Source organism: Tympanuchus pallidicinctus, unplaced genomic scaffold (genome assembly GCF_026119805.1).
Source record: "Tympanuchus pallidicinctus isolate F22 unplaced genomic scaffold, pur_lepc_1.0 scaffold24, whole genome shotgun sequence".
Classification (NCBI taxonomy): domain Eukaryota; kingdom Metazoa; phylum Chordata; class Aves; order Galliformes; family Phasianidae; genus Tympanuchus; species Tympanuchus pallidicinctus.
In genome coordinates, this window is record NW_026294741.1 from 1,234,807 (window position 1) to 1,255,599 (window position 20,793).

General features: G+C 55.0%; 2 protein-coding genes across 6 annotated transcripts; both read right to left on the reverse strand.

Moving 5' to 3' along the window:
* Window positions 1–1,080: 1,080 nt before the first annotated feature.
* On the reverse strand, window positions 1,081–3,152 carry MRPS23 (mitochondrial ribosomal protein S23). The gene is made up of 5 exons (XM_052689158.1): window positions 3,012–3,152; window positions 2,764–2,931; window positions 2,227–2,304; window positions 1,983–2,106; window positions 1,081–1,546 (listed from the first exon to the last, which is right to left on the reverse strand). The coding sequence occupies exons 1-5, from the start codon at window positions 3,053–3,055 to the stop codon at window positions 1,391–1,393; spliced, it is 570 nt and encodes a 189-aa protein (XP_052545118.1). The 5' UTR covers window positions 3,056–3,152; the 3' UTR covers window positions 1,081–1,390.
* A 427-nt stretch (window positions 3,153–3,579) lies between these two features.
* CUEDC1 (CUE domain containing 1) lies at window positions 3,580–19,610 on the reverse strand. Of its 5 annotated transcripts, XM_052689138.1 has the most exons (12): window positions 19,514–19,610; window positions 15,768–15,836; window positions 10,429–10,863; window positions 9,905–10,026; window positions 9,393–9,501; window positions 8,247–8,415; window positions 7,777–7,860; window positions 7,107–7,196; window positions 6,520–6,613; window positions 6,270–6,328; window positions 6,049–6,119; window positions 3,580–5,927 (listed from the first exon to the last, which is right to left on the reverse strand). In XM_052689138.1, exons 3-11 carry the CDS (start codon window positions 10,717–10,719, stop codon window positions 6,052–6,054), a joined length of 1,086 nt encoding a protein of 361 aa, XP_052545098.1. In that variant the 5' UTR covers window positions 10,720–10,863; window positions 15,768–15,836; window positions 19,514–19,610; the 3' UTR covers window positions 3,580–5,927; window positions 6,049–6,051. The 5 variants fall into 5 exon arrangements, with proteins under 5 accessions (XP_052545098.1, XP_052545093.1, XP_052545095.1 ...); XM_052689133.1 differs by having other exon boundaries at window positions 3,580–6,119; XM_052689135.1 differs by lacking the exon at window positions 19,514–19,610 and adding an exon at window positions 18,044–18,787 and having other exon boundaries at window positions 3,580–6,119.
* Between the last annotated feature and the right edge of the window lie 1,183 nt (window positions 19,611–20,793).

Genomic DNA, 20,793 nt, shown 5'->3' on the forward strand with positions numbered 1-20,793 from the left:
CTCCACTCCAGCTTTGTTTCAGACTGAATCCCATTGTCACTGGTTTCTTTTGTCACCACACATCAGCCTCTCTCCCACCATGGTGGCCCCCCATTTGTTCTGCTGGATCCTGGCACCGCAGCCTCTGCTCAGGGCTGCCACCCATGGCTTTAGATTCAGGCAGTCATTCACGCTCCATGTGGAAGCTCCTCGCACGGCCAGGCACACGTGCCACCACCATCAGCTCCACAATTACTGAGCAGGATCAGGAATAAATAAATAAAGTTTGACCTTCCAAGGGCAACCGAATCGTTCTACTGCAATGGCATTGCTACCAGGAGGCGAATCGTGCCATTCAAAAAGGAAAAAGAAGCAAGAAAAAAGAAAGGAACATTTTTCAACCATCCCTTTTACCTCTACTCAGTACACATTCGTAAGTGTTTGCTTGAATTACATGCAGCACCAGGGTCACAAAACCACCTTCAGGAGAACGGGTCCTGGAAGGCAGGTACAAAACCAAAAGGAAATCCTGACCTTCTCCTTTTTGGGGGAGGAGTCAGAAGTGGGAAGAGAGATTTTCCTGACATGACTTAAAACACAGTGGTTTTCTTGTTGTTGTTCCTTTTCCTTTGGCCTAAAACCAAAATTCTTAATAAAAACAAGGTGGGCAATTTACAGACGTGAGAAGAATGGAATTATAGTCAGCTCTAAACTGGGTGAGATTACTACTTCATTTTCTGTGCCAAAGTTTCAGTGACTTTCTGTAAAAGAATTCAACTTCCACTTCAGCAAAGAGTTGCAGTGGTGCATGTTCCACATTTCCAAGGTGACCAGTTTCTTAAAGACTTGCTAAAAAACTTCAAAGATCTAAATTATCTGTGGTGTTTCATCCTAACAGGAATGCAAGCAAGTGACGAAGCAGAAAGAACATATTAGAACATTCATATAAATAGCAGCTCTTCAGAATCAGCTATAAAAAGATGACACTTCTGACAGCTGTTACAATGCATCAAGTAAACAGCATCTGCCATTTCAACAGCAGGACTGTCACAACGCCTGTACCATCAGTGCCAGACAGTGCTACTGCAAATAAGACACAGGTTCCCATTTTGCAGGAAGTGTTTAATTTTCCATTCTATTTTCCATCTCAAAAGCTGAGACAACACAATTGAAAATGTCAAGGCAACGTTCCTTAAAAGAGGATCATCTCCTGCTTCCTAAGTGGGGAGACTGAAAGACAAGAACGTGTGTCACACACACCATGGCAGGGAGGCACCACAGCCAGAAGACTGAGCCATAGCCTCCTTCAGAATATTTCTTAAAGCTGTGCAGATGGAAACACTGGCTCCTGAGCAGGCGAGCAGCATGGGCACACAACGCCAAGCTGCAGGATGTGCCAAGAGCACAGCTGTTAGGATGAAGGATTTTCCTTCTGCGTTTCTCTCAGTTCTGCTGTCTGCTCCTCCTGACTTCCCCTCTTCTCCTGCAACTCTTCCAACACGGTTTGAAGTTGCAGACGCAGCGCCGAATCCCTGGCTTCCGCATCCTGATGATCCTGTTGTGCTACCTACAGTTAATGACAGATGATCACAATAAAAAAACAGGGCTGAAAAAGTTTGTCAAAGCATGACTGAAGAGAGCAACAGGAAAAGAAGAAAAAAAAAAAAAGAAAAACCTGGCAGTTGCTTGCCCAGAAAAGCTGAGAGACAAGTTGTGACTCATGCTTAGATTATTATAAAGGTACAACACAGTCTCAAAGCACCACCAAGAAGCAAGAAACTCAAAATGAGATTGCTGACCTCGAGAAAAAAGATAAAAGACAGGTACTGATCTCATCTTCCTACATGCTCATAGGACATCACACTTTAACTAGAACCAATTTCTGCTCCTTTTCAGCCTCTCTTACAGAAAAAGCACTGTGGATGCTTAGACCGAGGATGACTGGATAATGAGGAAAACGAAGGGCATATGACAACAGAAAATAACAACTGAGTTTGGCTTACTTTATCTGTTCCTCGTCTCTGCAGAATTATCCCACTGGCTAAAAGGGCTTTTCCTGTTTCTTCAAACAGGTTTTCCTCTTCGATTTTTCCTTCTTCTTTCAATTCATTATATTTCTCAACAAACCTAGATTTCAAGATTGTACTTTCACTCTCACTGAAACCATTTTGGTTTGCTGACCCAAGGGGAGACAGGGACGACTTCCAGAAATATTTGTAGTTTAATTTAAAAAACTAAAACTCTTACCTTTGGCAAGTAGATTTGTACCTCGGTTGTGATAAATCAAAGGGTTTGGGACCGCTGCCATATATTTTATAAAATTTCCTATTTAAAAACCAAAAACCAGTGTTTAAAGCAATTAAAAAGAGACACGTTTAGAAGGAAATGAACACGATCAGAGCCAGGCTACAAGAGGCCTTCACAAGACCGTCACTCCTTTTACCATTGGGCATTACCCAGCACACTCAGCATTCAGCCGCAGCGCCAAGCTCCTGCTAGCTTATCCCCCCCAGGGGCTTCGCTCAGGCCACGCGCGGCGCCTTAAGGCCGTTCCGCCTTCCGTGGCAGCCGAGCTTTCACCCGGCCCGGTGCCCGGCCGCTCCTGCGAACGCACAAGGCCGTGCGGCTCCTCCACGGCACGGCCACGCAGTAGCGGCCCCGCAGCGGCCAGGAGACGGCAGGGAAGCGACGCTCCCGCAGCGCCCCGCAGCGGCACAGCCACACGCACACCGAAGGGCCGCGCGGCCCCAACGCAGGCGGTTCCGGCCCCGGGCGGGGACTCACGCTCGCACTTCGTCCTCCCGGTAGAGGATGGGCGGCACGACGTCCGTGACCTTGCCGTAGCGCGGCCGGGGCACGCGGTACAGCGGCTCGCGGAGCGGAGGGAAGGCGGCGTACACGTCGAACCACAGCGGCTTCTCGATGACGCCGATGCGCAGCAAATTGCGGGTCCTGCGGGCGGCAGCCACGGCTCAGCGCCCACCCTCGCAGCCCACGTCCACTACGCTCGCCCTCCCGACGCCCCCCATTACCGGCTGAACACGCTCCCGGTCTTCTGCATGCGATTCCCCGCCATGGCGGCGGCCTAGGCCTCCCCTAGCAACAGTGCCACCCTAGCAACGAGCTGCCCCACTACCCGGAAGCGGAAGCGCTGTCCCGTTGGGCCGCCGACCAATCCGCTGCCAGGGCGTACTGTGGACGGGAGGCGGCGCGCAGACAGAGGCAGACGATAGCCGAGCTGCGGATCGGCCCCTCCGCCATTTAAAGGGCCAGCGCTGCTGACCCAGAGCCGGGACTGAAAGTCCTGAAATGGGTCCTAGGAGCAGCTGTTACCCCGCTGCGCTCCTAGAAAGCGTGCACGGAGGCGCTGCCCTGAAGCACCTCCAGTATCACCGTGATTCTACCACAGTTTTTAGTTCTAGGCTTCTCCCAGGCACAGTTTTTTTAAAAACACAGTTCTGAAAAAAAACTCCTGCTCACAGAGAGCAGAATTCAAGAAGTGCTGCAGCTGTTCCAGGACAGGGCAGGCCCCTCTCCACCCTGATGTCTTCTTTTCTCCCCATGTAAAATAACAGCAGCTAAAAGCAAAATGCTGCAGTGTTAAGAGTACAACAGGACTTTATTATGTGAATTACTATTAAACATTTTTAAGAAAAAAAAATCACTTATGGAAATTCTAAAAGAGCAACACTCACACACGCCACAGACTTCTTTTTTGTTGTTCTTTTTAAAACATTTCATATAGAAGTGATAGAAACGTCACTGAGAATCGTACAGCTTTATGCAAGAAATGCATTTTGGCTCCCGAGCTGGTTGTAGGGGCCTTTCTGCTCATTAGACCTGATTCACTGTCTTTTTAAAGGAGATTAAAATAGCGACTCTTCATCGTCCATTGAAACGATGTTTTGTGCCTCCAAGGTATTTTAAAATGGCCGCAGAGTGACATCACTCAGAGCTGCGCAGCACAGGGCACGTTGTTTGGAGCACATTCCCCGACCCCAAAGCAGCCACAGCCACTGGGACAGCAGCTCACAGCCCACAAGAGCGCTACTGCATCGCCTGTCTGTGCCTCATGCATGCATGAAAACTTTGCTGCAAGTTAAGCCCTTGTAGCTCAGAAGCACTGGAACGTTTACAAGCTGATCCAATTCCAAGCTTGTTTTTTTTTCCAACTACACAGCACTGCTTTGGGCTGGGAGGGAGCAGCGGTGTCCTCCCGCTATCTGAGAGCCAGCCTCAGGCTGGGGATAGCAGCCCCCAGCTCCTGCTCCAGCAGCAAAGCCACAGCTTCATGCTTGCCCCGTGCCACATGGGACACGCACCTCTCCAGATCCTGACCATACACAGAGTAGCAGTGCCTCCCCAGTACCTCCCTGCACCCCGTTCCCACCACCTAAAGTCACCTTGGGGATTAGGCCAGTGCAGCATGGCACTGCTGCAGCCCCCACTTCAAAGGGGACACCATTGCCCCTTCCTTAAAAAGGAGCAGAATCAAAGTTGGGCTCAGACTTGAGGGCAGCTTCTTGAAGGAGCTCCAACCGTGGCGCAAGCAGCCCACGGCAGCACTGATGGCAGGTGGTGTCCCTGCCTCACTCAGCCCTGCAGCAGCACTCAACAGGTGCACTGTGGCTGTGGGGAAAAACGTTGGCATCCACTTCAAAGGGGATGCAGGGAGGATTTGGGAGGAGCCCGCCAGGAGCCAGAGCAATGTGGGCTTTGTTAGCAATCCCACAGAGAGGCAGGGACAGCAGTTGCGTGCGTGTCTGGTGGATGAGATTCTGCATCTGCCACCTTCGCAGCACAAATCTTAAAACATTTGTGCTGGTTCACAGGAGCCAGAAAGCAGAACAGGCATGTCTGCAGCCACCTCCTGACTGAGCAGTAAACAGATTATGCTGATCAAGAAGAAGAAAATGTGCTGGCGGGAGCGAATTCTGACTTAGTGCTCGTCACTCGTTACTTACACAAGGAAGGAATTTGTTTACATAATTATTTTTAGCCTGACAGCATCTCAGGATGCTGCAGAGATCCAAGCGCTGCTTCCCAGCTCCCCCTGCGCTCTCCTGGAAAAACGATCCCCAAGGCTTGGAGAGCTTCTCCTGCCCCACACCGGCTCATTGTATCAAAAACATCTTCGCCAGCCCCAGCTGCAAACCCCAAATCTCCACCTCATCAATGGCAAGGGATGTCCCTGCCCGGCCCCAGAAACACTACTGGAGCACTGCACCCAACAGGACATGTCCTGGCCCGGCCGCTGCACCAGTGCAGATCCAGCCCTTGGTGCTGCCCCACAGGGAGCAAGGCAGTGAGGGTCCGACTTCAAGGCAGTTTGAGCGATGCCAAAGGCAAAGGTTTAATGCAAAGGGAAATGCCTTGGAAAAGAAGGCCTTTCCTTTTATAAACAACTTATATTATTTCACTATTACCTGATCTGAATCTCTGCTTATTACTCCTAGCAATAGTAGACGACAGTTTTTAGTTTCTTTCTTGTGTTTTCTTTTCCTGCGTGCGCAGAGGAAAATTACATCAGATCACCACAGATATGCACAGGGTTGCTCTGCTAGGCAGCTCCCGCAGCCGGGGCATCCCCTCAGCACAGCCCATGTGCACTCTTCTGGCAGAACTCTGTGGATCCCACGCGCAGGAGGGACGGCTCCTCCCTGAGTCCCAGACCCACCAGCTCCAATGCCACAGCTCACACCAGCTGCCAGCTGTTTCCTTTCCTTTTTTTTTTGGCTGATTTGCTAGATAGGAGAAGTTGTTTTCAAACCTCTGAAAAGAAAACTGCCTCACTTCAACGTTTGTACTTCAGAGGAGTACAAGAGCAGAGGGGGAACAGCCAAAAAATTGGGTTATTTGTCGTTGGGTGTTTGTTTTCCTTTTTTCAGCCATCTTCTTATTAAGCCCTTTGCACATTCTGTGCCAGCAATAAACCCCAGCGCTGGGACCTGGAGGGGAGGAGACCAGGAGGAGGAAGAACAGTGTGTGCTCAGCCTCAGCTGCACCACGGCCAGCACTGTCCCATCACGGCGCTGGAGCTGTCACCAGCCACAGCACCACAGCCCTCACCATTTACTGCCCTTCCTTCAGCGTCTCCTCCTCTTCCCGGAGCTGCTGCCGCCGTGCTTGAAAATCTTCATCTGAAAGGAAGAGGCAGACGAGTCAGGGTCTACAATTACCCCACATGTGATGCCAGGCCCATACCAGCAAGGTGGCACAGTCTGGCATGGCACGGCACAACATGGCACAACTCAGGATGGCACAGCACAGAGTGGCACAGCCTTTCTTACCGCACGAGTGTCCTTCGACGTCATCAAGAAGATTTGCTGTGGATGCAGCTGTCCCCAGCCTGCATGCTCTGCTAAGGAAAACCAGGGCATGGTCACAGCACCAAAACCGCTCCTCACAGCCCACAGATGTGGGGGCACCTGGGGATGCTCCTCTCCAAACTGCAGCCTCACAGAGTCCCCAGGACCACCCACATTCCCCCAGCAGTCCCAGCTACCAGGGGCAAATGACAACAAGGCCCTTTTAGGATACACCTGGTGCTTCAACAAGTGTTTTCTTTTTGACTTCCTCATCTTTGTCTTCTCAGAGAAGGCTCTGGCGAGTTCAAACAGCTTCTTGCGCGTTGCTGGAAGGAAACAGGCCAGTGAGGGTCTCACCACAAACTCTCCAAAGAGCTGCCAGGGGTGCTGGGGAGGAGACAGCTATGGGCAAGAGCCACTGGTGCCAGAAGCAGCCACTGTGGTGCTGGGCACCAAGAACCAGGTCCTGCCACTAGCAGAGATACAAGAGGCCCCAGGCCAGAGGTGCTGGTGTTTCTATCCTTTCATTGGGACTTCTGTGGTATTCCCTCCTCATGTCTACCCCAGGCCACCCCGGTGGGTCTTGGCCAGCTGCAGTCTGAGTCAGGCCACCCAAAGAACTTGGGTTTGTTTTGCAATGGGAGAAGCAACTGTGGCAGGCTTAAGAGGAAAGGGAGAGCTATAGCAAACTCCTCTGCTTCCTCTTCTGGGATTCCCAACGCCATCTGTATCATCAACACACACCACAAAATATCTACGCGCTCCTCTAGTCCACCATGGGCTTCCTGCTGCCAGACTGGAGCCTGGAAACCAACTCACATTTTCCCATGTGTTTCAGTTTGTCTCTGAATAAGGCATCGTCAGACACAGCACTGCCAGCCTCGCTGGTTCCAGGAGTGGCTACATCACCTGGAAGGCAAACATTTGGGCACCATCAGCACATCTGGTCACTGGCAGAGCTAAGTAACAGTGAGCAGGAAAAGGGCACAGCACTCCGCACCCGATTCTGGGTGACAAAACCCCTCTGAGATCTGGGGTGCAGAAACCCTGGGGGCAGTGACCCCAACTTGCAGCTGAGTGGCTGCATCTTGCCCATCCCAGCCCCACTCAGGGACATGGACAGCTACCAGTGCTAATTCTGTCCCCAGGCAGCTGCCTCACTGCTGAGGTTAATCAGGATTACTTGGAACAGTCATTACGTCTCCCAGACACAATCCTCTGTTCCCATCAAGACAGAGGGCTTTGTCACCCCTGGGAACTGGGCCCAGGGGAAGAACAGAGCCAGGACATGGCTGGGTGGGGAGGGCACGGGCACCCAGCTCCGTCACCTGTCTGCCCCACTGCCATGTGCTTTTAGGAGCTCTGTGCAGTAGGGAGGGAACAGCTGGGTTCCTCCCCAGGCAGATACATCACAGGGCATGGCACATTGGGTGGAGCTTTGGAGCATTCCCCTGATGACAGGAGATACTCTTGTGCACCTTGAAATTACCTGGTATTATGGAGGAGAAACAGAAATCATTGCTGACAGCAGCACTGGTCGACTTGGATTTTTTTGACTCGTATTTTAGTCGATCTGTAAAAACAAAAAGCCCTGTAAGACTCTCGAGGCAGCACACACAGCTTCATGCTCCTTGTCTGTACATGCCCACTGCACTCAGTCCCTGCAGCAGCAAACGGACAAGATCTGCCACACCCCAAGGATGTCAAACATCTCCACACCACGGCTGGGAGCGGTGGGAGCAAGCAGGCAGCCTCCCCCAAGCACCACCACTGCTGCAACACAGCGACCGCAGGCACTCTGTGGGAGCCCACAACGGAGGAAGTGAGCGCCCGCCAAAACGTGGTGGTTTTCCAGCTGCAGCGGATGGGGATGAGGTTGACACACCGCAGCAGGAGCAGCGTCCCAGAGTGGGGCACACGCCTGAAAAGCAGACAGAGGTTCCTAAAGGTGCTTCTCACCTCTCTCCAGGGCAAGGAGGAAGTCCCGGTTCCTTTGCAGCTCCTTCATGAACTCCTCGTTCTGCAGGAAGAGCGCAATCCGCTCGTCCTCCAGGTACTGCTTCCACCTCCTCTCCTGCTCCAGGGAGCCCTGGCCCCGTGGCACAGGCTGCCGGCATCCAGAGGAGCCCTGTGCAAGAGGAAACACGAGCAGAAAGGTTGGTCCATGGCCACAGCACAAAGCTGCTGGACACCAACACCAGGCAGAGCCAGGGGGACACCTCTGCATGGGAGCACAGCCCCTGATGTGGGAATCAGCTCTTTTTCAGATAAGCATAGAGTTGAAGCAAGACGTGAAAGTGAAGGAGAAAGGTCCTGCAGCCAGCATCACTGCTTTAATTTTGCCCAACTAAAAGGAAAAGACTGCGATTTCCTACTAGCAGTGCACCGGTGCTCACGCTCTCTCTCACCCTCCCCAGCTCCCACTGCATCCATACATGTGGAAGAGCAGAGCCACACTGCACAGGATCAATCTCTCCCTTGCCTACAGTATCTATCTACAATATCTACTGCTGCTCTCAAAGTGCCATAAAAAGCAAAAGCACACAATTACCAGAGAAGAGAAGGGCAGCTGCTTCTCTCTCCCCTGAGCCCCAGTGAAATGCTATGTTTCTATTCCCAGAAAGGTATTATAGCCTGAGAAGCTCAACTTTCAGGCAAGTATATATGGCAACATAGCAGACTGCCTTCAGCACCAAAAAGGGCTGGGAAAAGATGATGCATCTGCAGACCTCCCCAGGCCACTGACAAACTAGGAGGGCACCAGCCCTATTGCAGGGGTGCAAAATGGCCATGGGACGCCCAGGGGATGCGGAGCAGCCAAAGCTGAGCTGAGCCCACTGAGGCTGTGCTTGGACCCCACAGGGTGTTGTGGTACCAGCCCCAAAACTGCCAAGGAGAGTACGAGTACCCCGATTTCCAATGTGTACATGAGGATTTTGTACCTTACATACATAGTATCCAATGAGCATAAGGCCTCAATGCTCTGCCCAAGAGCACTGGCTGGTCCTAGTGTTTCCCAGCAGAGCAACAGAGCTGATTTTCAAAGTGATCAGAAGTAACCCACGACTCTTGGTCGTGCCACAGGGGCTCAGGGTTGGTGCTCACCTGTGTGCAGGCAGCTTGCTGGGGTAGGATGCGCAGGAAGTCCTCAGGCAGGTTGCCCAGCAGCGGTGGGTTCCAGTTCCTGTAGCGGCCAGGCCCCGGCACATCCGTCCTGCCGTGAGCACAGCCAGAGACTTCAGCCAGAGGGAACTCAAACGCTGCTGACAGGGACCCGTGTCAGCAGCCACCTGCCCAGCTCCCCAGGTGTTGTCCAGAGGCTGGAAAATCTCACTGTGCCTAGCTATCTTCCAAACCCACAGCCCTTCCCTGCCACAGGCACGAGGGCTCCTGGTGCCAAGAGACAAGAGGTGTCAGGCCCCAGCCACACAGCACCTGGTGTTCTCCAGAGGCAGCAAGCACTCCTGCATCCAGAAGCTGATTTTTGCCATTCTACTTGCTTCATGGGCAGCCCTCTTGCCCCCTCAGCTATTCATGTTTTAGGGCCATTTTTTATCCAGCTGCGAGCTTCCTTCATCTCCCTTGACTTCGCACTAATGCACACGCAGCAGACTCACCTGGGTGGGGGGGTGGGAGGTGCATGTGGACAGCTCAGCATCTGGCTCTCATAGGCTGGGGGGGAGTATACTGGGGGAGGCTCCTCATCCGAGCTGTCTGGCTCCAGGGTGCGCTCAAGGATCTGGGGAGAGAGGAGGAGAGGGTGAGGGTGAGCTGAGCAGTGCTGCAGGCAGGATGGGGCCGACATGCACTGGGGAGATTTGGGGCACTGTTCTGTAGGGAAGAGGCACTGCATTTTGGTATAGTGAGGCAGGAGCTAAAGACCTTCTATTGGTTTTGGGGAAGAAAGGAGGGAGGAGAGTGGTTTGACTCAAGCCTCAAGCTCTGACAGAGGCCAACTGCCAGGCTGCATGCTACAAACTGGCCAAGTCAGCATTAAAATGGTTGTCAAGAGGCACCCACGTCAGCCACAAAGTGCAGCTGCAGGCCTGCAAGGACACCAGCTCCAATGTCCTTCCGTTACACCCAGTCATGCAGGGGGCAAAAATGAGACAGAATGAGCCCAGGCCAGACACAGCAGTACCTCAGGGGGAATGCTGTCCTCCGAGTCCGAGCTGTCCTCACAGCCGCTGCCGTCCAGGTTCATCTGGAGGAGCTGGTCGATGGTGGCATCCACGGCACCGTTGTTGGCCCTCAAAACGCACTCGATGATGTCGTAGTCCATATTGGGGAACATGGTCTTGAAGTCCTCCATGGCCTGGTTGAACTCCAGCCGGCGCACCTGCCTGGCAGGGCGGCTGTTGTTGAGCTCCTGCGCCGAGGAGCCGCCGCGCGAGCCGCCATTGCTGCTGCTGCGCCGAAAGAGGCTCGTCATGGCGGCGGTCCTGGTGAGGGGGGCACCTCGTCACGGGGCGAGGCCCCGGCTGCCGGCCGGGAGCATGGGTGGGCGGCGGGGGCACTGCTCCCCACAGCCAGAGCTCCACGCGTCAGCCCCCGGCACGCTGCAGCATCCCAGCACCTGCGGGCACAGAGAGATGTCAAAAGTTACCTCTGGTGAGACGCGGGGCCCCAAGAGTGGGGGCGGCTTCGAGCTCCCCAGAGCCAGGACCAGCGGCTGGACTGAAGCACGAGGCACATTTTTGGCAGCCACCTTCGTATAAAGCCCACCTCAGAAACCCTCCTTGTGGTATTTTTTGCTTTGTTGGAGTGAGGAGTGGGATTTACAATCTTGTCCTTTTGTGGTCCTGCCCTACTTGCTCAGCCCCAGCGCATGGCCAGGAAGCTGCAGGCAGGGGCTGCACGAGGGCACTGTCGGTGTGGAGAAAGCACCCAGGGCACAGCAAGATCTCAGAGGGGGAAATTCAATTCAACTGAAACTATTCAACTGCACCCCCATTTGCACGGCATGTCCCCCAGGAGGGCATCCAGGAGCTCGGGTCACTGTGCCAGGCGCCGCACAAACCAAACACTGCAAGGGGAGAAAAATAGCACCACTTGCACTGCAGAGGGCCCCACAGATTGAACATTCCCAGGTTTGACGTTTGTTTATAAACACAGTGAAATCCCTCTTTAAAATAAAAGGTGGAGTCATCTCAGTGCAGGGGGCTAAAGCATTTTGCAGCACAGCAAATCGACCCTTGGGAAAAGCCACCAAATCCAAGATTAACATTCGCTTTAAAACCATAAACAGATTATATACAGCTACTGCCTCTCATTTGGAAACGCAGGGACAAATTCAGTTCTGGATTAACTCCGCCGTTTAAAAAGAATTACCCCAGGAACACTTTTGATCCGCAATATCATTTTCAAAGGCTTTTTTCCCAAGTAGCAGGCGAACAGTTCAAGATAACTGTCCCTACATTTGTACTTAATTGAGAAGAACAAACCAAGCACATTTCGTAGTAACACACTGCATAATCAGATTGAAACCCATTAAGCAGAGCGGCCGCCTCTGAAGGTCACCCGGTGCCCCACACCCTATGCAGGGGCCGTGCTGCACGTGGGAGCCCAGCCCTGGGGATCACCAGGAAGCACCTCATCCCAGCCCTGTCGGTCAGGCTTTGCTCTGGCATGCTGGGAGCAGTTATGAGGCTCTGGGCAACTCAGTTACACTGAACCCATGCCAGATAGCGTGACTGGGAGCAGCTGCCTGCAGAATAATTGAAAGCTTCTGGTCCTAAGATGAAAAAAAATGAGGGATGGTGACATTTGAACACCAAAAAGGCTCTGCTGCACGTCTGGCTCTGAGCAACACCGAGGGACTGCACCGTGAAGACATCCTGTTGATGATGTGGAGAAATGAAAAGCACTACATAATCACGAGTTAAAATCTGGAGAAAAGCTGGTCACCTATTGGCACGACTTAACTAAGAAGTTCCATGCCCAGGATCCTCCTCTGTCCCTGTGCTCTGAGTGGGAAGCAGAATCCCCACTGCTGGTTGCTGCCTCGATGCCAGCGAACGGCTGGGAGGGTGCCAAGAAAAGCAAAATCCTTCGGATTGCCCAAAAAGGAAGGAAGAAAGCTGGCAGCCAACCGTGACCTGAGGCGAGGGCAGAGCCCAAAACCTTGCAGAACCGACCTGTGGCGTGGGCTGCTGTCTGCAGGCTCACCTCTGTAGGCTGCAGGCGCAGCACGCAGACGGCCATGCCCACAGAGCACCCACAGCACCCACAGCCACGCTGCTCCAGGCACAGGACTGGCACAGCCGGGTGATCCCAGGGGCCGGGCACTCCACAGCTCCATGCTGGGAACAGCAGTTGTTCAGCTCTGCTGAAAGCAGTCCTGGTCAAGGAGCCAACAGCTGTAACAGCAGCGGGACCGACTGCTCCCAGCCCTCACAGCTCAGGGAAAAGCCTTGGCACCAATGGAAGAGGAATGTTCTTTCCCAATGTCTGCTGTGGCTCAGACAACAGATGGGGTTGTTTAAAGGCAGCTGAACAGGAACAGCCCCTTTTCTCCTGCTATTGCCATGCTGTGTTCGTAGGCTGTCCCCACTCAGAGCTTGGGAGGGAAAACTCTCAGAGTAAGACTCAAAGTGGAGGCATTAAGCCAAAAATCACTGCTTCAGCCCCAGGGCTCTGTCTTCAGCCAGGCCCCTCAAAGAGACTATGCTGCAACGGATCTCAGAGCTCAGGGACTGCTTGGTGGTGGAGGTGTCTGCCCAGCACTGACTGTAATAGGATTAAAACCAGGATGAAAAGGAAATGATTAGGAACAAAAATTAGTGTGTACCAGCACATTGAAATTCAGAGCACACCCCGGGGACGTGCAGGATGTGTCTGCCTTAAGTCTCCAAAATCTCCTCCGTCACCTTTCTGTTCTCTCCAGCAGCCACACACACACCTCCAGGTCTGTGCCTGCGCTCTGATCCTTTCACACAGAAACAGGCAGGAATACGAGCTGCATCTGAGGGTCTGCCTGTGGCACAGACACACTGTGACAACCTTGCTGAGGACACAGGTGGGTTTGGACATGGGCACTCGTCCAGCAGCTCTGCTGCCCTCCTTGAGATGCCAGAGTCCCAGATCGGGGTTTCCCTGTGGCTAATCCCAGATTTTGTGTGCATTTGCCATGCTACAATTACAGCCCCCACCCTTCCAAATGAGGCTTGTATTAATGAGCTAGTGCCAGATCTTAATCAAAAACCTGCCTGCCTGGTGAGGCTGCCTTGCACCGGATTCATTGGAGGTAATTTGATCTTGGTAGGACGACATTCCTAAAATAGTTGAGGGAATTCGAACATGAAATCAGGTTTCCAGGAAGGGATTAAAGAAAAATAGGTCAAGCAAGTGTGAGCAATGAAAGTAACCCTGTATCCCTCCGTATGGGTTAAACACATCTCTGTTCAAATCTGTCTGGTGTCAACGTGTCATAAATTAGAAGCAAGAGGCTGCCGAAAGCAGAGGGGCAGATAGAAGGTTTTCCTGTGGGGTTGGCTGAGCTGCTGTGACCTTTCCTCCTCCAGCTTTCACTGCTGACATCAAAATGCATTGGTCCCAGCTGGGAGATCGGCGTGTGCTGGAGCCGGGCTTAAAGGTGGCAGCAGGCCATGCAGGGACATGCCCCAGGTCAGCGCTGCTCTAAGCTGCACTGCTAGTTTGCTTTGCTGCACAAGCATTGGTGACCTCAGCTGCTCCTGTGCTGTCCGAGCACTGTGACCAGTGCCCCTGGATCACACGCATGCAGAGGTGCCAGAGCCAAGCTCAAGCTCAGAGCCCCTTTCCAGCCCTCCACTTGCCTCAGTTTACCCATCTGCAAGCAGCACAAGGTGCCAGCCAGCCCTGCAGCGCTCTGGGGCTGCTCATGGACACACTGCTGGTGCCAACACTGCACTGCAGGCAGTCCCATCCTGCAGAGCCCTCACGCCATATGGCGCACAGCCCCGTCCTCAGCCACTTATCCCTCCCTTTGTGCTCCTGGCTCAGCACAAACCCTTGCACAAAAGCAGTGGGGACAACTGCAGAGAGCAAAGGAAAGATAAATTCTTGCAGAGACAAAGGTGCTCAGCCGTGGCAGTTTGGGAGCAGGTTTTGTCAGTCTGCACCTCACTGCTTCCAGGCTCGCACAGGAGCTCAGCGGGAAGAAAAACAACGGTTTGGGGCAGGCAGGCGCTCAGGGCCTGACCGGTGCCAGCTCCATGACACCGTGGTGCCGCAGGGCCTCCGGTCCCCGAGATCTAAGGGCCATCACTCAATGCACAAAGGAACAAAAATGGGTATTGATTCGCCGAAGGCTGCGTGGAGCAGAAGGAGCGCAGAAGTTTCTATGGAAACAAAATGAGTGGAGTGAAACTCTCACTCATGGGCACGGTAAATTATTTACCAGGACAGGCCCTTGTCCATTAGGATCTGGTAAAAAGATTTAGAAGCGGTCATTACGCAGGCTGCTCGCAGCCACCTCGGTCAGGTCACCGAGATCACGGCCACCGAAGAGGGCAGACGCAGGGTGGATGAAACCCACTGCTGCAGCTTGAGGGCAGCTCAGAGCCCTGTCCCAGAGCAGAGCACTGCAGGCAGAAAGGATTAATTAAGCAGCAAGCAGGAGCTCCTGGGTTTATGAGTCACTAAGCCATACGACCAGTGGAAGCCCTGCAAAAGCACCAAGCTGACAATCTGGGCACTGCTGTGCCCTTGTTGTGCTGGGACACGGCGTCACAGCACAACCGTGCTGTTCTGTCTTCCCTTGTGCCAGGTGACACTGCTCAACAGAGGAGAACCTGCCTGGAATGCTACACCTCGCCTGGGAGCGACGGCAAATTACTGACATGGCTGCCCTCCCCTGCAAGAACACCAGGAAGGTTTCCCAAGGACCCTCCAGCACACTGTGTCTGCAGCAGGGGGAGATAAAAGCCCTTGAAAGCCACAAGATCATGTTCGCTGCACAACTTCTGCCCCACTGCAGTACATCGGATTTGACACAGGAATGATACGGATCCAGAAGCCAGGACAGCGCCCTGAGGGTTGCTCAGATCCAGCTGCCAGTGGCACACGGGCCATGTGCTCCAGCAGCACACTCTGCCAAGCCACCAAACTAGGGCGCGCTCCTCTTCCAAGCCCAGTCTCACTTCTACTTTGTTATTTTTAAGTTTGCATAATTAATTCACGCATAGCTCCGTCACTGCGCTGTCCCAGTTGCTTTGGGCTCATCTGACAGCTGCAGTTATCAGCCAGCGAAGCTAAAAGTAGCGAGGATTTTATAAGCAGTGGTTTAGGACAAGCTAGAACACTCCATCAGCACAAGAGGATTAGCGTGGCGCTGCAGCTGTGCCGTCCGTCTGTCTGCCCCCAGCAGAGCTGTAAGCCCTCACAGCACCCCAGAGCTCCACATCCCCTCTCCAACACCATTCTCATTCCTTCCCAAGCACAGGGAGCCTGGACTTGTCCCCATGTCCCAGCCCCTCCAGCAAGACCCCACTCCGGTACCTTGCAGCACTCCCGCTGAGCTCCGGACCTCCTGCACACGCTGTCCTCGTGCCAGAGCTCCACTGCCGCCTGGAAACAGAGAGGGAGAGAAAAAACACTGTTAGAATGGGCTCTGTAGCTGAGTCAAACACTAAGATCAGGTCAGGGTTGGAACATCACAGCAAGTGAGCCTCAGGTGTGCCCTGCTCCATTTTCTGTAGACAATCCACTCTTTTTCCCTCACTACCCTACTACTGCCCCAAGAATGTAGGTGAGGGGAGGGATGGTCGAGATGTCAGGAGAAGGAAGAAATGCCACCTCCAGGATCTGGAGCTCATTTTCCAGCAATTCAATGGAACAGGGCTGGGAGGAAGCACAGGGTGTCAGAGAGACTTGGGAGTACAGGCAGGCACCCATGGGGCCAAGTGCTGGGTGAACTCCTTCAGGGCAAAGGAAGCAGCTCCATTTGTGTAAAATACCTCCAGATGTCGACAAAATCCACCCTGTCTGGAGCCAGACAGGAGAGCAGTGCCATTCACAGCTGAACACACTGTGGGACTGTCACCAATGCCAACGAGGGCAGCTCCCAGGGTCAGTCCCACAGATGCCAAAACCTCCACGGTGCCCCAGCAGCTCCCAGCCCAGCAGCATGACAGGCTATGGAGCAGCCTAGGTGGGAGCAGCAGCTCCGCACAGCACCCTGCCCATGCATCCTGCCTGCAGCACGGACATGGCAGCATGGCACTGGGAAGCCACCAGGGCTTCACCCTTCCTGCTGGCTTGGATTTTAAGACACTTGTTTGTTTGTTTGTCGCTGGGCAACCAAGAGAGGATGGAAAAAAAAAATCAATATCACATTGTCACCTATGAGTCACTGCTCCCAGCTGCTGAAATGCCCCATTCTTCCCCCAAGATGCTGGGGAAGCCTTGAGGAAAGGGGAGAAAAGCCCCAGGTGCCCCACGGCCACCAGCACTACCCCCAGACCTGAGCCCCATCCTCCTCCTGGTGCCCACAGGCAGGGACACTGGCTGGTGGCCCCGGGGTGAAGGCAGGGAAGGAATTTGCATTCATATTTGCATTTCCTAATTGCACCTCCGGGTTTCCTGGGACAGCGGCCGGGTTTGGTTTCCATGGCAGGTTTTGTGCAGGCTAGGAGAACTGAGGAGGGCACAAAGGGGCCACAATGGACCTGCCACTCACCAGCATCAAAGGCACCGGGGAGGGGGCACCACCACGTCTCCCCAGCACTGCCAGAGCCAGACCACAGAGCCCTGGAGTGGGCAGTGCTTGGAGGACAGCAATGGCTTTGGCACCGACCACAGCTGCTTGGGTCGTTAGTTTCTGGGCTTTTTTAAAGGTTGATGGTTTCAAGGAAAGGCTCTGCAGGGCCTCCTGGCACCTCTTAGTCCATTCCCAAAATGAGAAGTTAATCAAAAGCCTTGTTTTAACATTTTCCAGTTGAAAAGTCAGTGCATTTTGGTGGTTAATACGTGCGTCAGGAACAGCTAACAGCACGGATGTTCAAAAGAAGCTTTAAAAAAAAAAGCAGTTTGAAATTTAAACAAAGTGTCTCAACTGACCAGATCCCAAGTTTCTCAAGTTACACCACACCAAATGAATGGCTGAATAAATAAATTGTCGGTTGACCTTCTGTCCTGACTGTACGTGGAACTCAGCCCAGCAGCAGCCGTCTTCACACCAGCAGCCACTCAGGGTCCATACCAGCAAAGCACCCACAGCAGGTGAGGGAGTGGCAAGGGGGATTTGCTCTGTAGTACTTGAGAGTTGCAGTGTCGCAGATCCACAGGGCTGAACAAGGCACAGCTCAGCACAGCTCAGCACAGCAGCCCCACTCCTGCTCCCAAGGAGCAGCCAGAGGGAAAGGGCAGGAGCAGCCTCACGGCATGCTGTGCTTGACAGTCCTTCAGCAGGAAATCCAGGGGCAAGGAACCGTTTGGAGCAGTTTGGTAATGCCTTTTTTAAGTTCCCCATGACCACTGCCATTTGATCACTCTGTTCTCACAAGCTTTTACCCCTCGTGCCATGGGCACCAACAAAAGCTGCCACATCCCTGTCACAGCCAGATCACATGCACCAAAATCTGACTTAATCCTAACTTGCAGATACCTGAGATGATGGAATAGGAAGGCTCTGAGCTCCAAGTAACAGGCAAACCAGGACAAACAGCCACCAAAAGCAGCCTGAGTCACAGCATTGCCGCTCATGCCCACAAGCACCCATTGATATCAATAGCACACACAACCCAAAGCGGAAGACAGCAGCACACAGCTCCTACCCTGAGACTTCGTCCTCATGGCAACAAACTGAGTACAAGCCACCTTCCAGCTCTCCTCCCAGCCTTTCCTGTCCAAACAGGGCTGTCTGCCACATACAGCATCCCTGTTATCTTTACTTGCACAACATGCTTTGGTGCAGGCTGATAAGAGCTCGCTATCATTGGGGGACGCCACACATCACTGCACACCCCCACCAGCCCCACGGTGCCCAAGCACACGGCCTGGAGCCCTGCAAAGGAAAACCCCACACCGTGACACCACAGATCCAGCTGGGTGCTGGTGTCTGGGTGAGGGGCTGTTCAAGATGAGTGTGATGGAGGAGGCAAGGAGCAGAAGGCTTCTCTGGGTGCCATGTGCCCCTGGGTACCCCCACCAGGCATCCCCAAACTGGGGGTCAGTCCAGGACAGCTGGGTTTCCTCACAGACATTGTCACCCCCACATTTATTTTCAGTGGCAGCAGCGGGAGGAGGTATGAGGAGGAGGTGCGACTGCTGCTTTTTTAAAAATAATAAAAAGGAATCTTCCAAACTGCCTGAGGAGGCTGACAACTCTCCAGTGCTGCTTTGAAGTGGTGATTTCCAGGGGCGAGGCAGCTCTGGCTCTTTTCTATTGCTGTTCGCACACTTCACGGGGAGCCCCGGGGGCACACGGAGCCCCAGAAACCTCCATCCCCGCCCGGAGGGGCAGCTCAGGACTCAGCCCGAGGGCCACAAACAGCTCCAAGACCACCGGCACATCGGTGCTCGCAGGGCCTGACACACCTCCCGCGTTAAGCTCTTCGATCCATCCCCAACAGCGACGTCCGGGGTTGAAGCGCATCGCTCTGTTAACGGGGAGCGGGGGCACGGGACGGCGTCCGCGCACGGGGCCGCCAGAGCCCGCGGGAAAGCACCGCGGCATCGCCCCAGGGCAGGCACCCCACGCCGGGGCAGCACCGCAGGCCGCCCGGCCGCTCCGGGCAGGGCCCGCCGTGCCGCTCCTCGCAGGGCTCTCCCGATGCGGGACGGCCGAGATGCCCGAGGGGCGCAGCCCGGCAACGGGACGGCCGCTCCGCGCAGCGAGCGGTCGGGGCCCGGCCGCGGTGCGGGCCGCCGGAAGGAGGCTCTCCCCGGGGCCGGGCCTCCGCCGCCGGAGCCCCCCGCGGCTTCAGCCCGCGCTGGGCCGTTCCCGCCGCTCCGCTCCCCGCGGCCCGGCTCCGGCCGGCCGCCCCCGAGAAGCCGCGCCCGGGCCCCGCGGACGCCGAACCGGCGGCCCCGTCCCTCGCCTCCCGCGGGCTCGGCGGAGCCGGGGGCAGCTGGCGGCGGGCGGGCTGGCCCTCCTCGGGGCCGCGGACCTTCCCGCTCCCGCCCGGCCCCGCCGAGGCTCCGCGCCACGGCCCGCACAGGCCGGGAGGCACCGCCCGCCCCACTCGGCCCGACCGCGGAGCACAAAGAGCCGAGCCCTGCCCGGCCCGGCCCGCCCCCCTTACCGGCGCTGCGGGGGCGGCGGCAGGCGCGGACCACGCCGGGAACCATGGAAAGAAGCCGGGACGGGAGACGGACGTGGCTGGCGGGCGGGCGGGGCGGGGGCGTTCGCCGTGCCCGGCAGCTGGGGGCGGCGCGGCGGGGCCGGGGCGGCTCGTGGGGGGGGGGGGCGCGGGGCCTAGCGGCGGCCCGGCCGAAACGCAACCGTGGCTCCCGGGACCCCTCCGACTCCGGGGCGCGGCACCGCCTCCCCCGGCGCAGAACCCCGCGGCCCTTTCTGCCCGCCCGGGGCGTCGAGGGCGCGGCGCCGCCCGATCCGCGCAGGCCTCGGTGCGGGCCCCGCCGCGCCCGGCGGTTCGGCTGCGGGAGCGGCACCGTCTGCGTGCGGGCTGCCGGCCCCCGCCGCTGCTCTCGGGCCGTTCTGCATCCGCAGGGCGGCACGGATCCCGGCTTCCAGGCCGCAGTGCCCCCACGAAGACGAGACGGCGCTCCTGCCCCGAGGGCTGCACATGAGATACGGATTATAACAAAGCATCACTTCAACCACAAACAGAAAGCAGCCGCCTCCGAGATCCATTGCTACAGCATCTGACAGCTTGCAGCCATACCACATAACAGCTTAGGACAGGAAGCGATCTCCTCTTACAAATTACAGGAGTGAATTTACATGGGGCAAACGCTTTCCGTTTTGTAGAGACCAGGGTGAGACCGCGAAGGCAGCGGCTGAGCACCTCGCAGCTCTCCGAACCCTTCCCGACGTGCTGGCGTTTCCCAGAGGGAGGAAAGCTGTGCCTCCCAGGGCACCCGCCAGGGTCGGGGTCAGCCAGAGCAGCAGGGAGCACGGCTGGGATGCTGGACCCTAACGTGCGTTTGGGATGGTCCAAGGATCTTGTAGCTCAGCCCTCTGTGCAGAGGTTTTTCTCCCACTCAGTCATTTTATCTGCGTCTGGCAGCTCAGCAATCCTTTGCCTGTGTAAAAATCTGCAAGGCTTTGACAGCGAACACAGCAGTGAGAGCAAAAACATTAGAGGCAAATCTTTGGCTTTCAGTGAGTCAAGTACATATGCCATAACATTTGCCTCCCCAAAGTTAAATACAGATCGGTGCATCCTCAGTGCCTTGCAGCGAGCTTTGTGACTGAAATATCTTTTTCAAATCCAGCCTCGCTTCAGAGGAAACAGGCGATCAAATTTCTTTGCTGTCCTTTGATACGGATCCTTGCTGCAAATGACACTAGCAAGGAAGAAGAAATGGGAAAAGATATGCACAACTATTAAGAAATAAA

What these genes read in the sequence shown, in the direction of transcription:
- MRPS23 (XM_052689158.1), bottom strand. Translation starts at nt 3,055, where the DNA reads ATGGCGGGGAATCGCATGCAGAAGACCGGGAGCGTGTTCAGCCG. An exon ending in CGGGAGGACGAAGTGCGAGC is followed by an intron (nt 2,305 to 2,763) that starts GTGAGTCCCCGC and finishes GTTTTTAAATAG; the next exon opens with GAAATTTTATAAAATATATG. An exon ending in TACAAATCTACTTGCCAAAG is followed by an intron (nt 2,107 to 2,226) that starts GTAAGAGTTTTA and finishes CTTGAAATCTAG; the next exon opens with GTTTGTTGAGAAATATAATG.
- CUEDC1 (XM_052689138.1), bottom strand. Translation starts at nt 10,719, where the DNA reads ATGACGAGCCTCTTTCGGCGCAGCAGCAGCAATGGCGGCTCGCGCGGC. An exon ending in CCTCCCACCCCCCCACCCAG is followed by an intron (nt 9,502 to 9,904) that starts GTGAGTCTGCTG and finishes TGCTCACGGCAG; the next exon opens with GACGGATGTGCCGGGGCCTG. An exon ending in CGTCGAAGGACACTCGTGCG is followed by an intron (nt 6,120 to 6,269) that starts GTAAGAAAGGCT and finishes TCTTCCTTTCAG; the next exon opens with ATGAAGATTTTCAAGCACGG.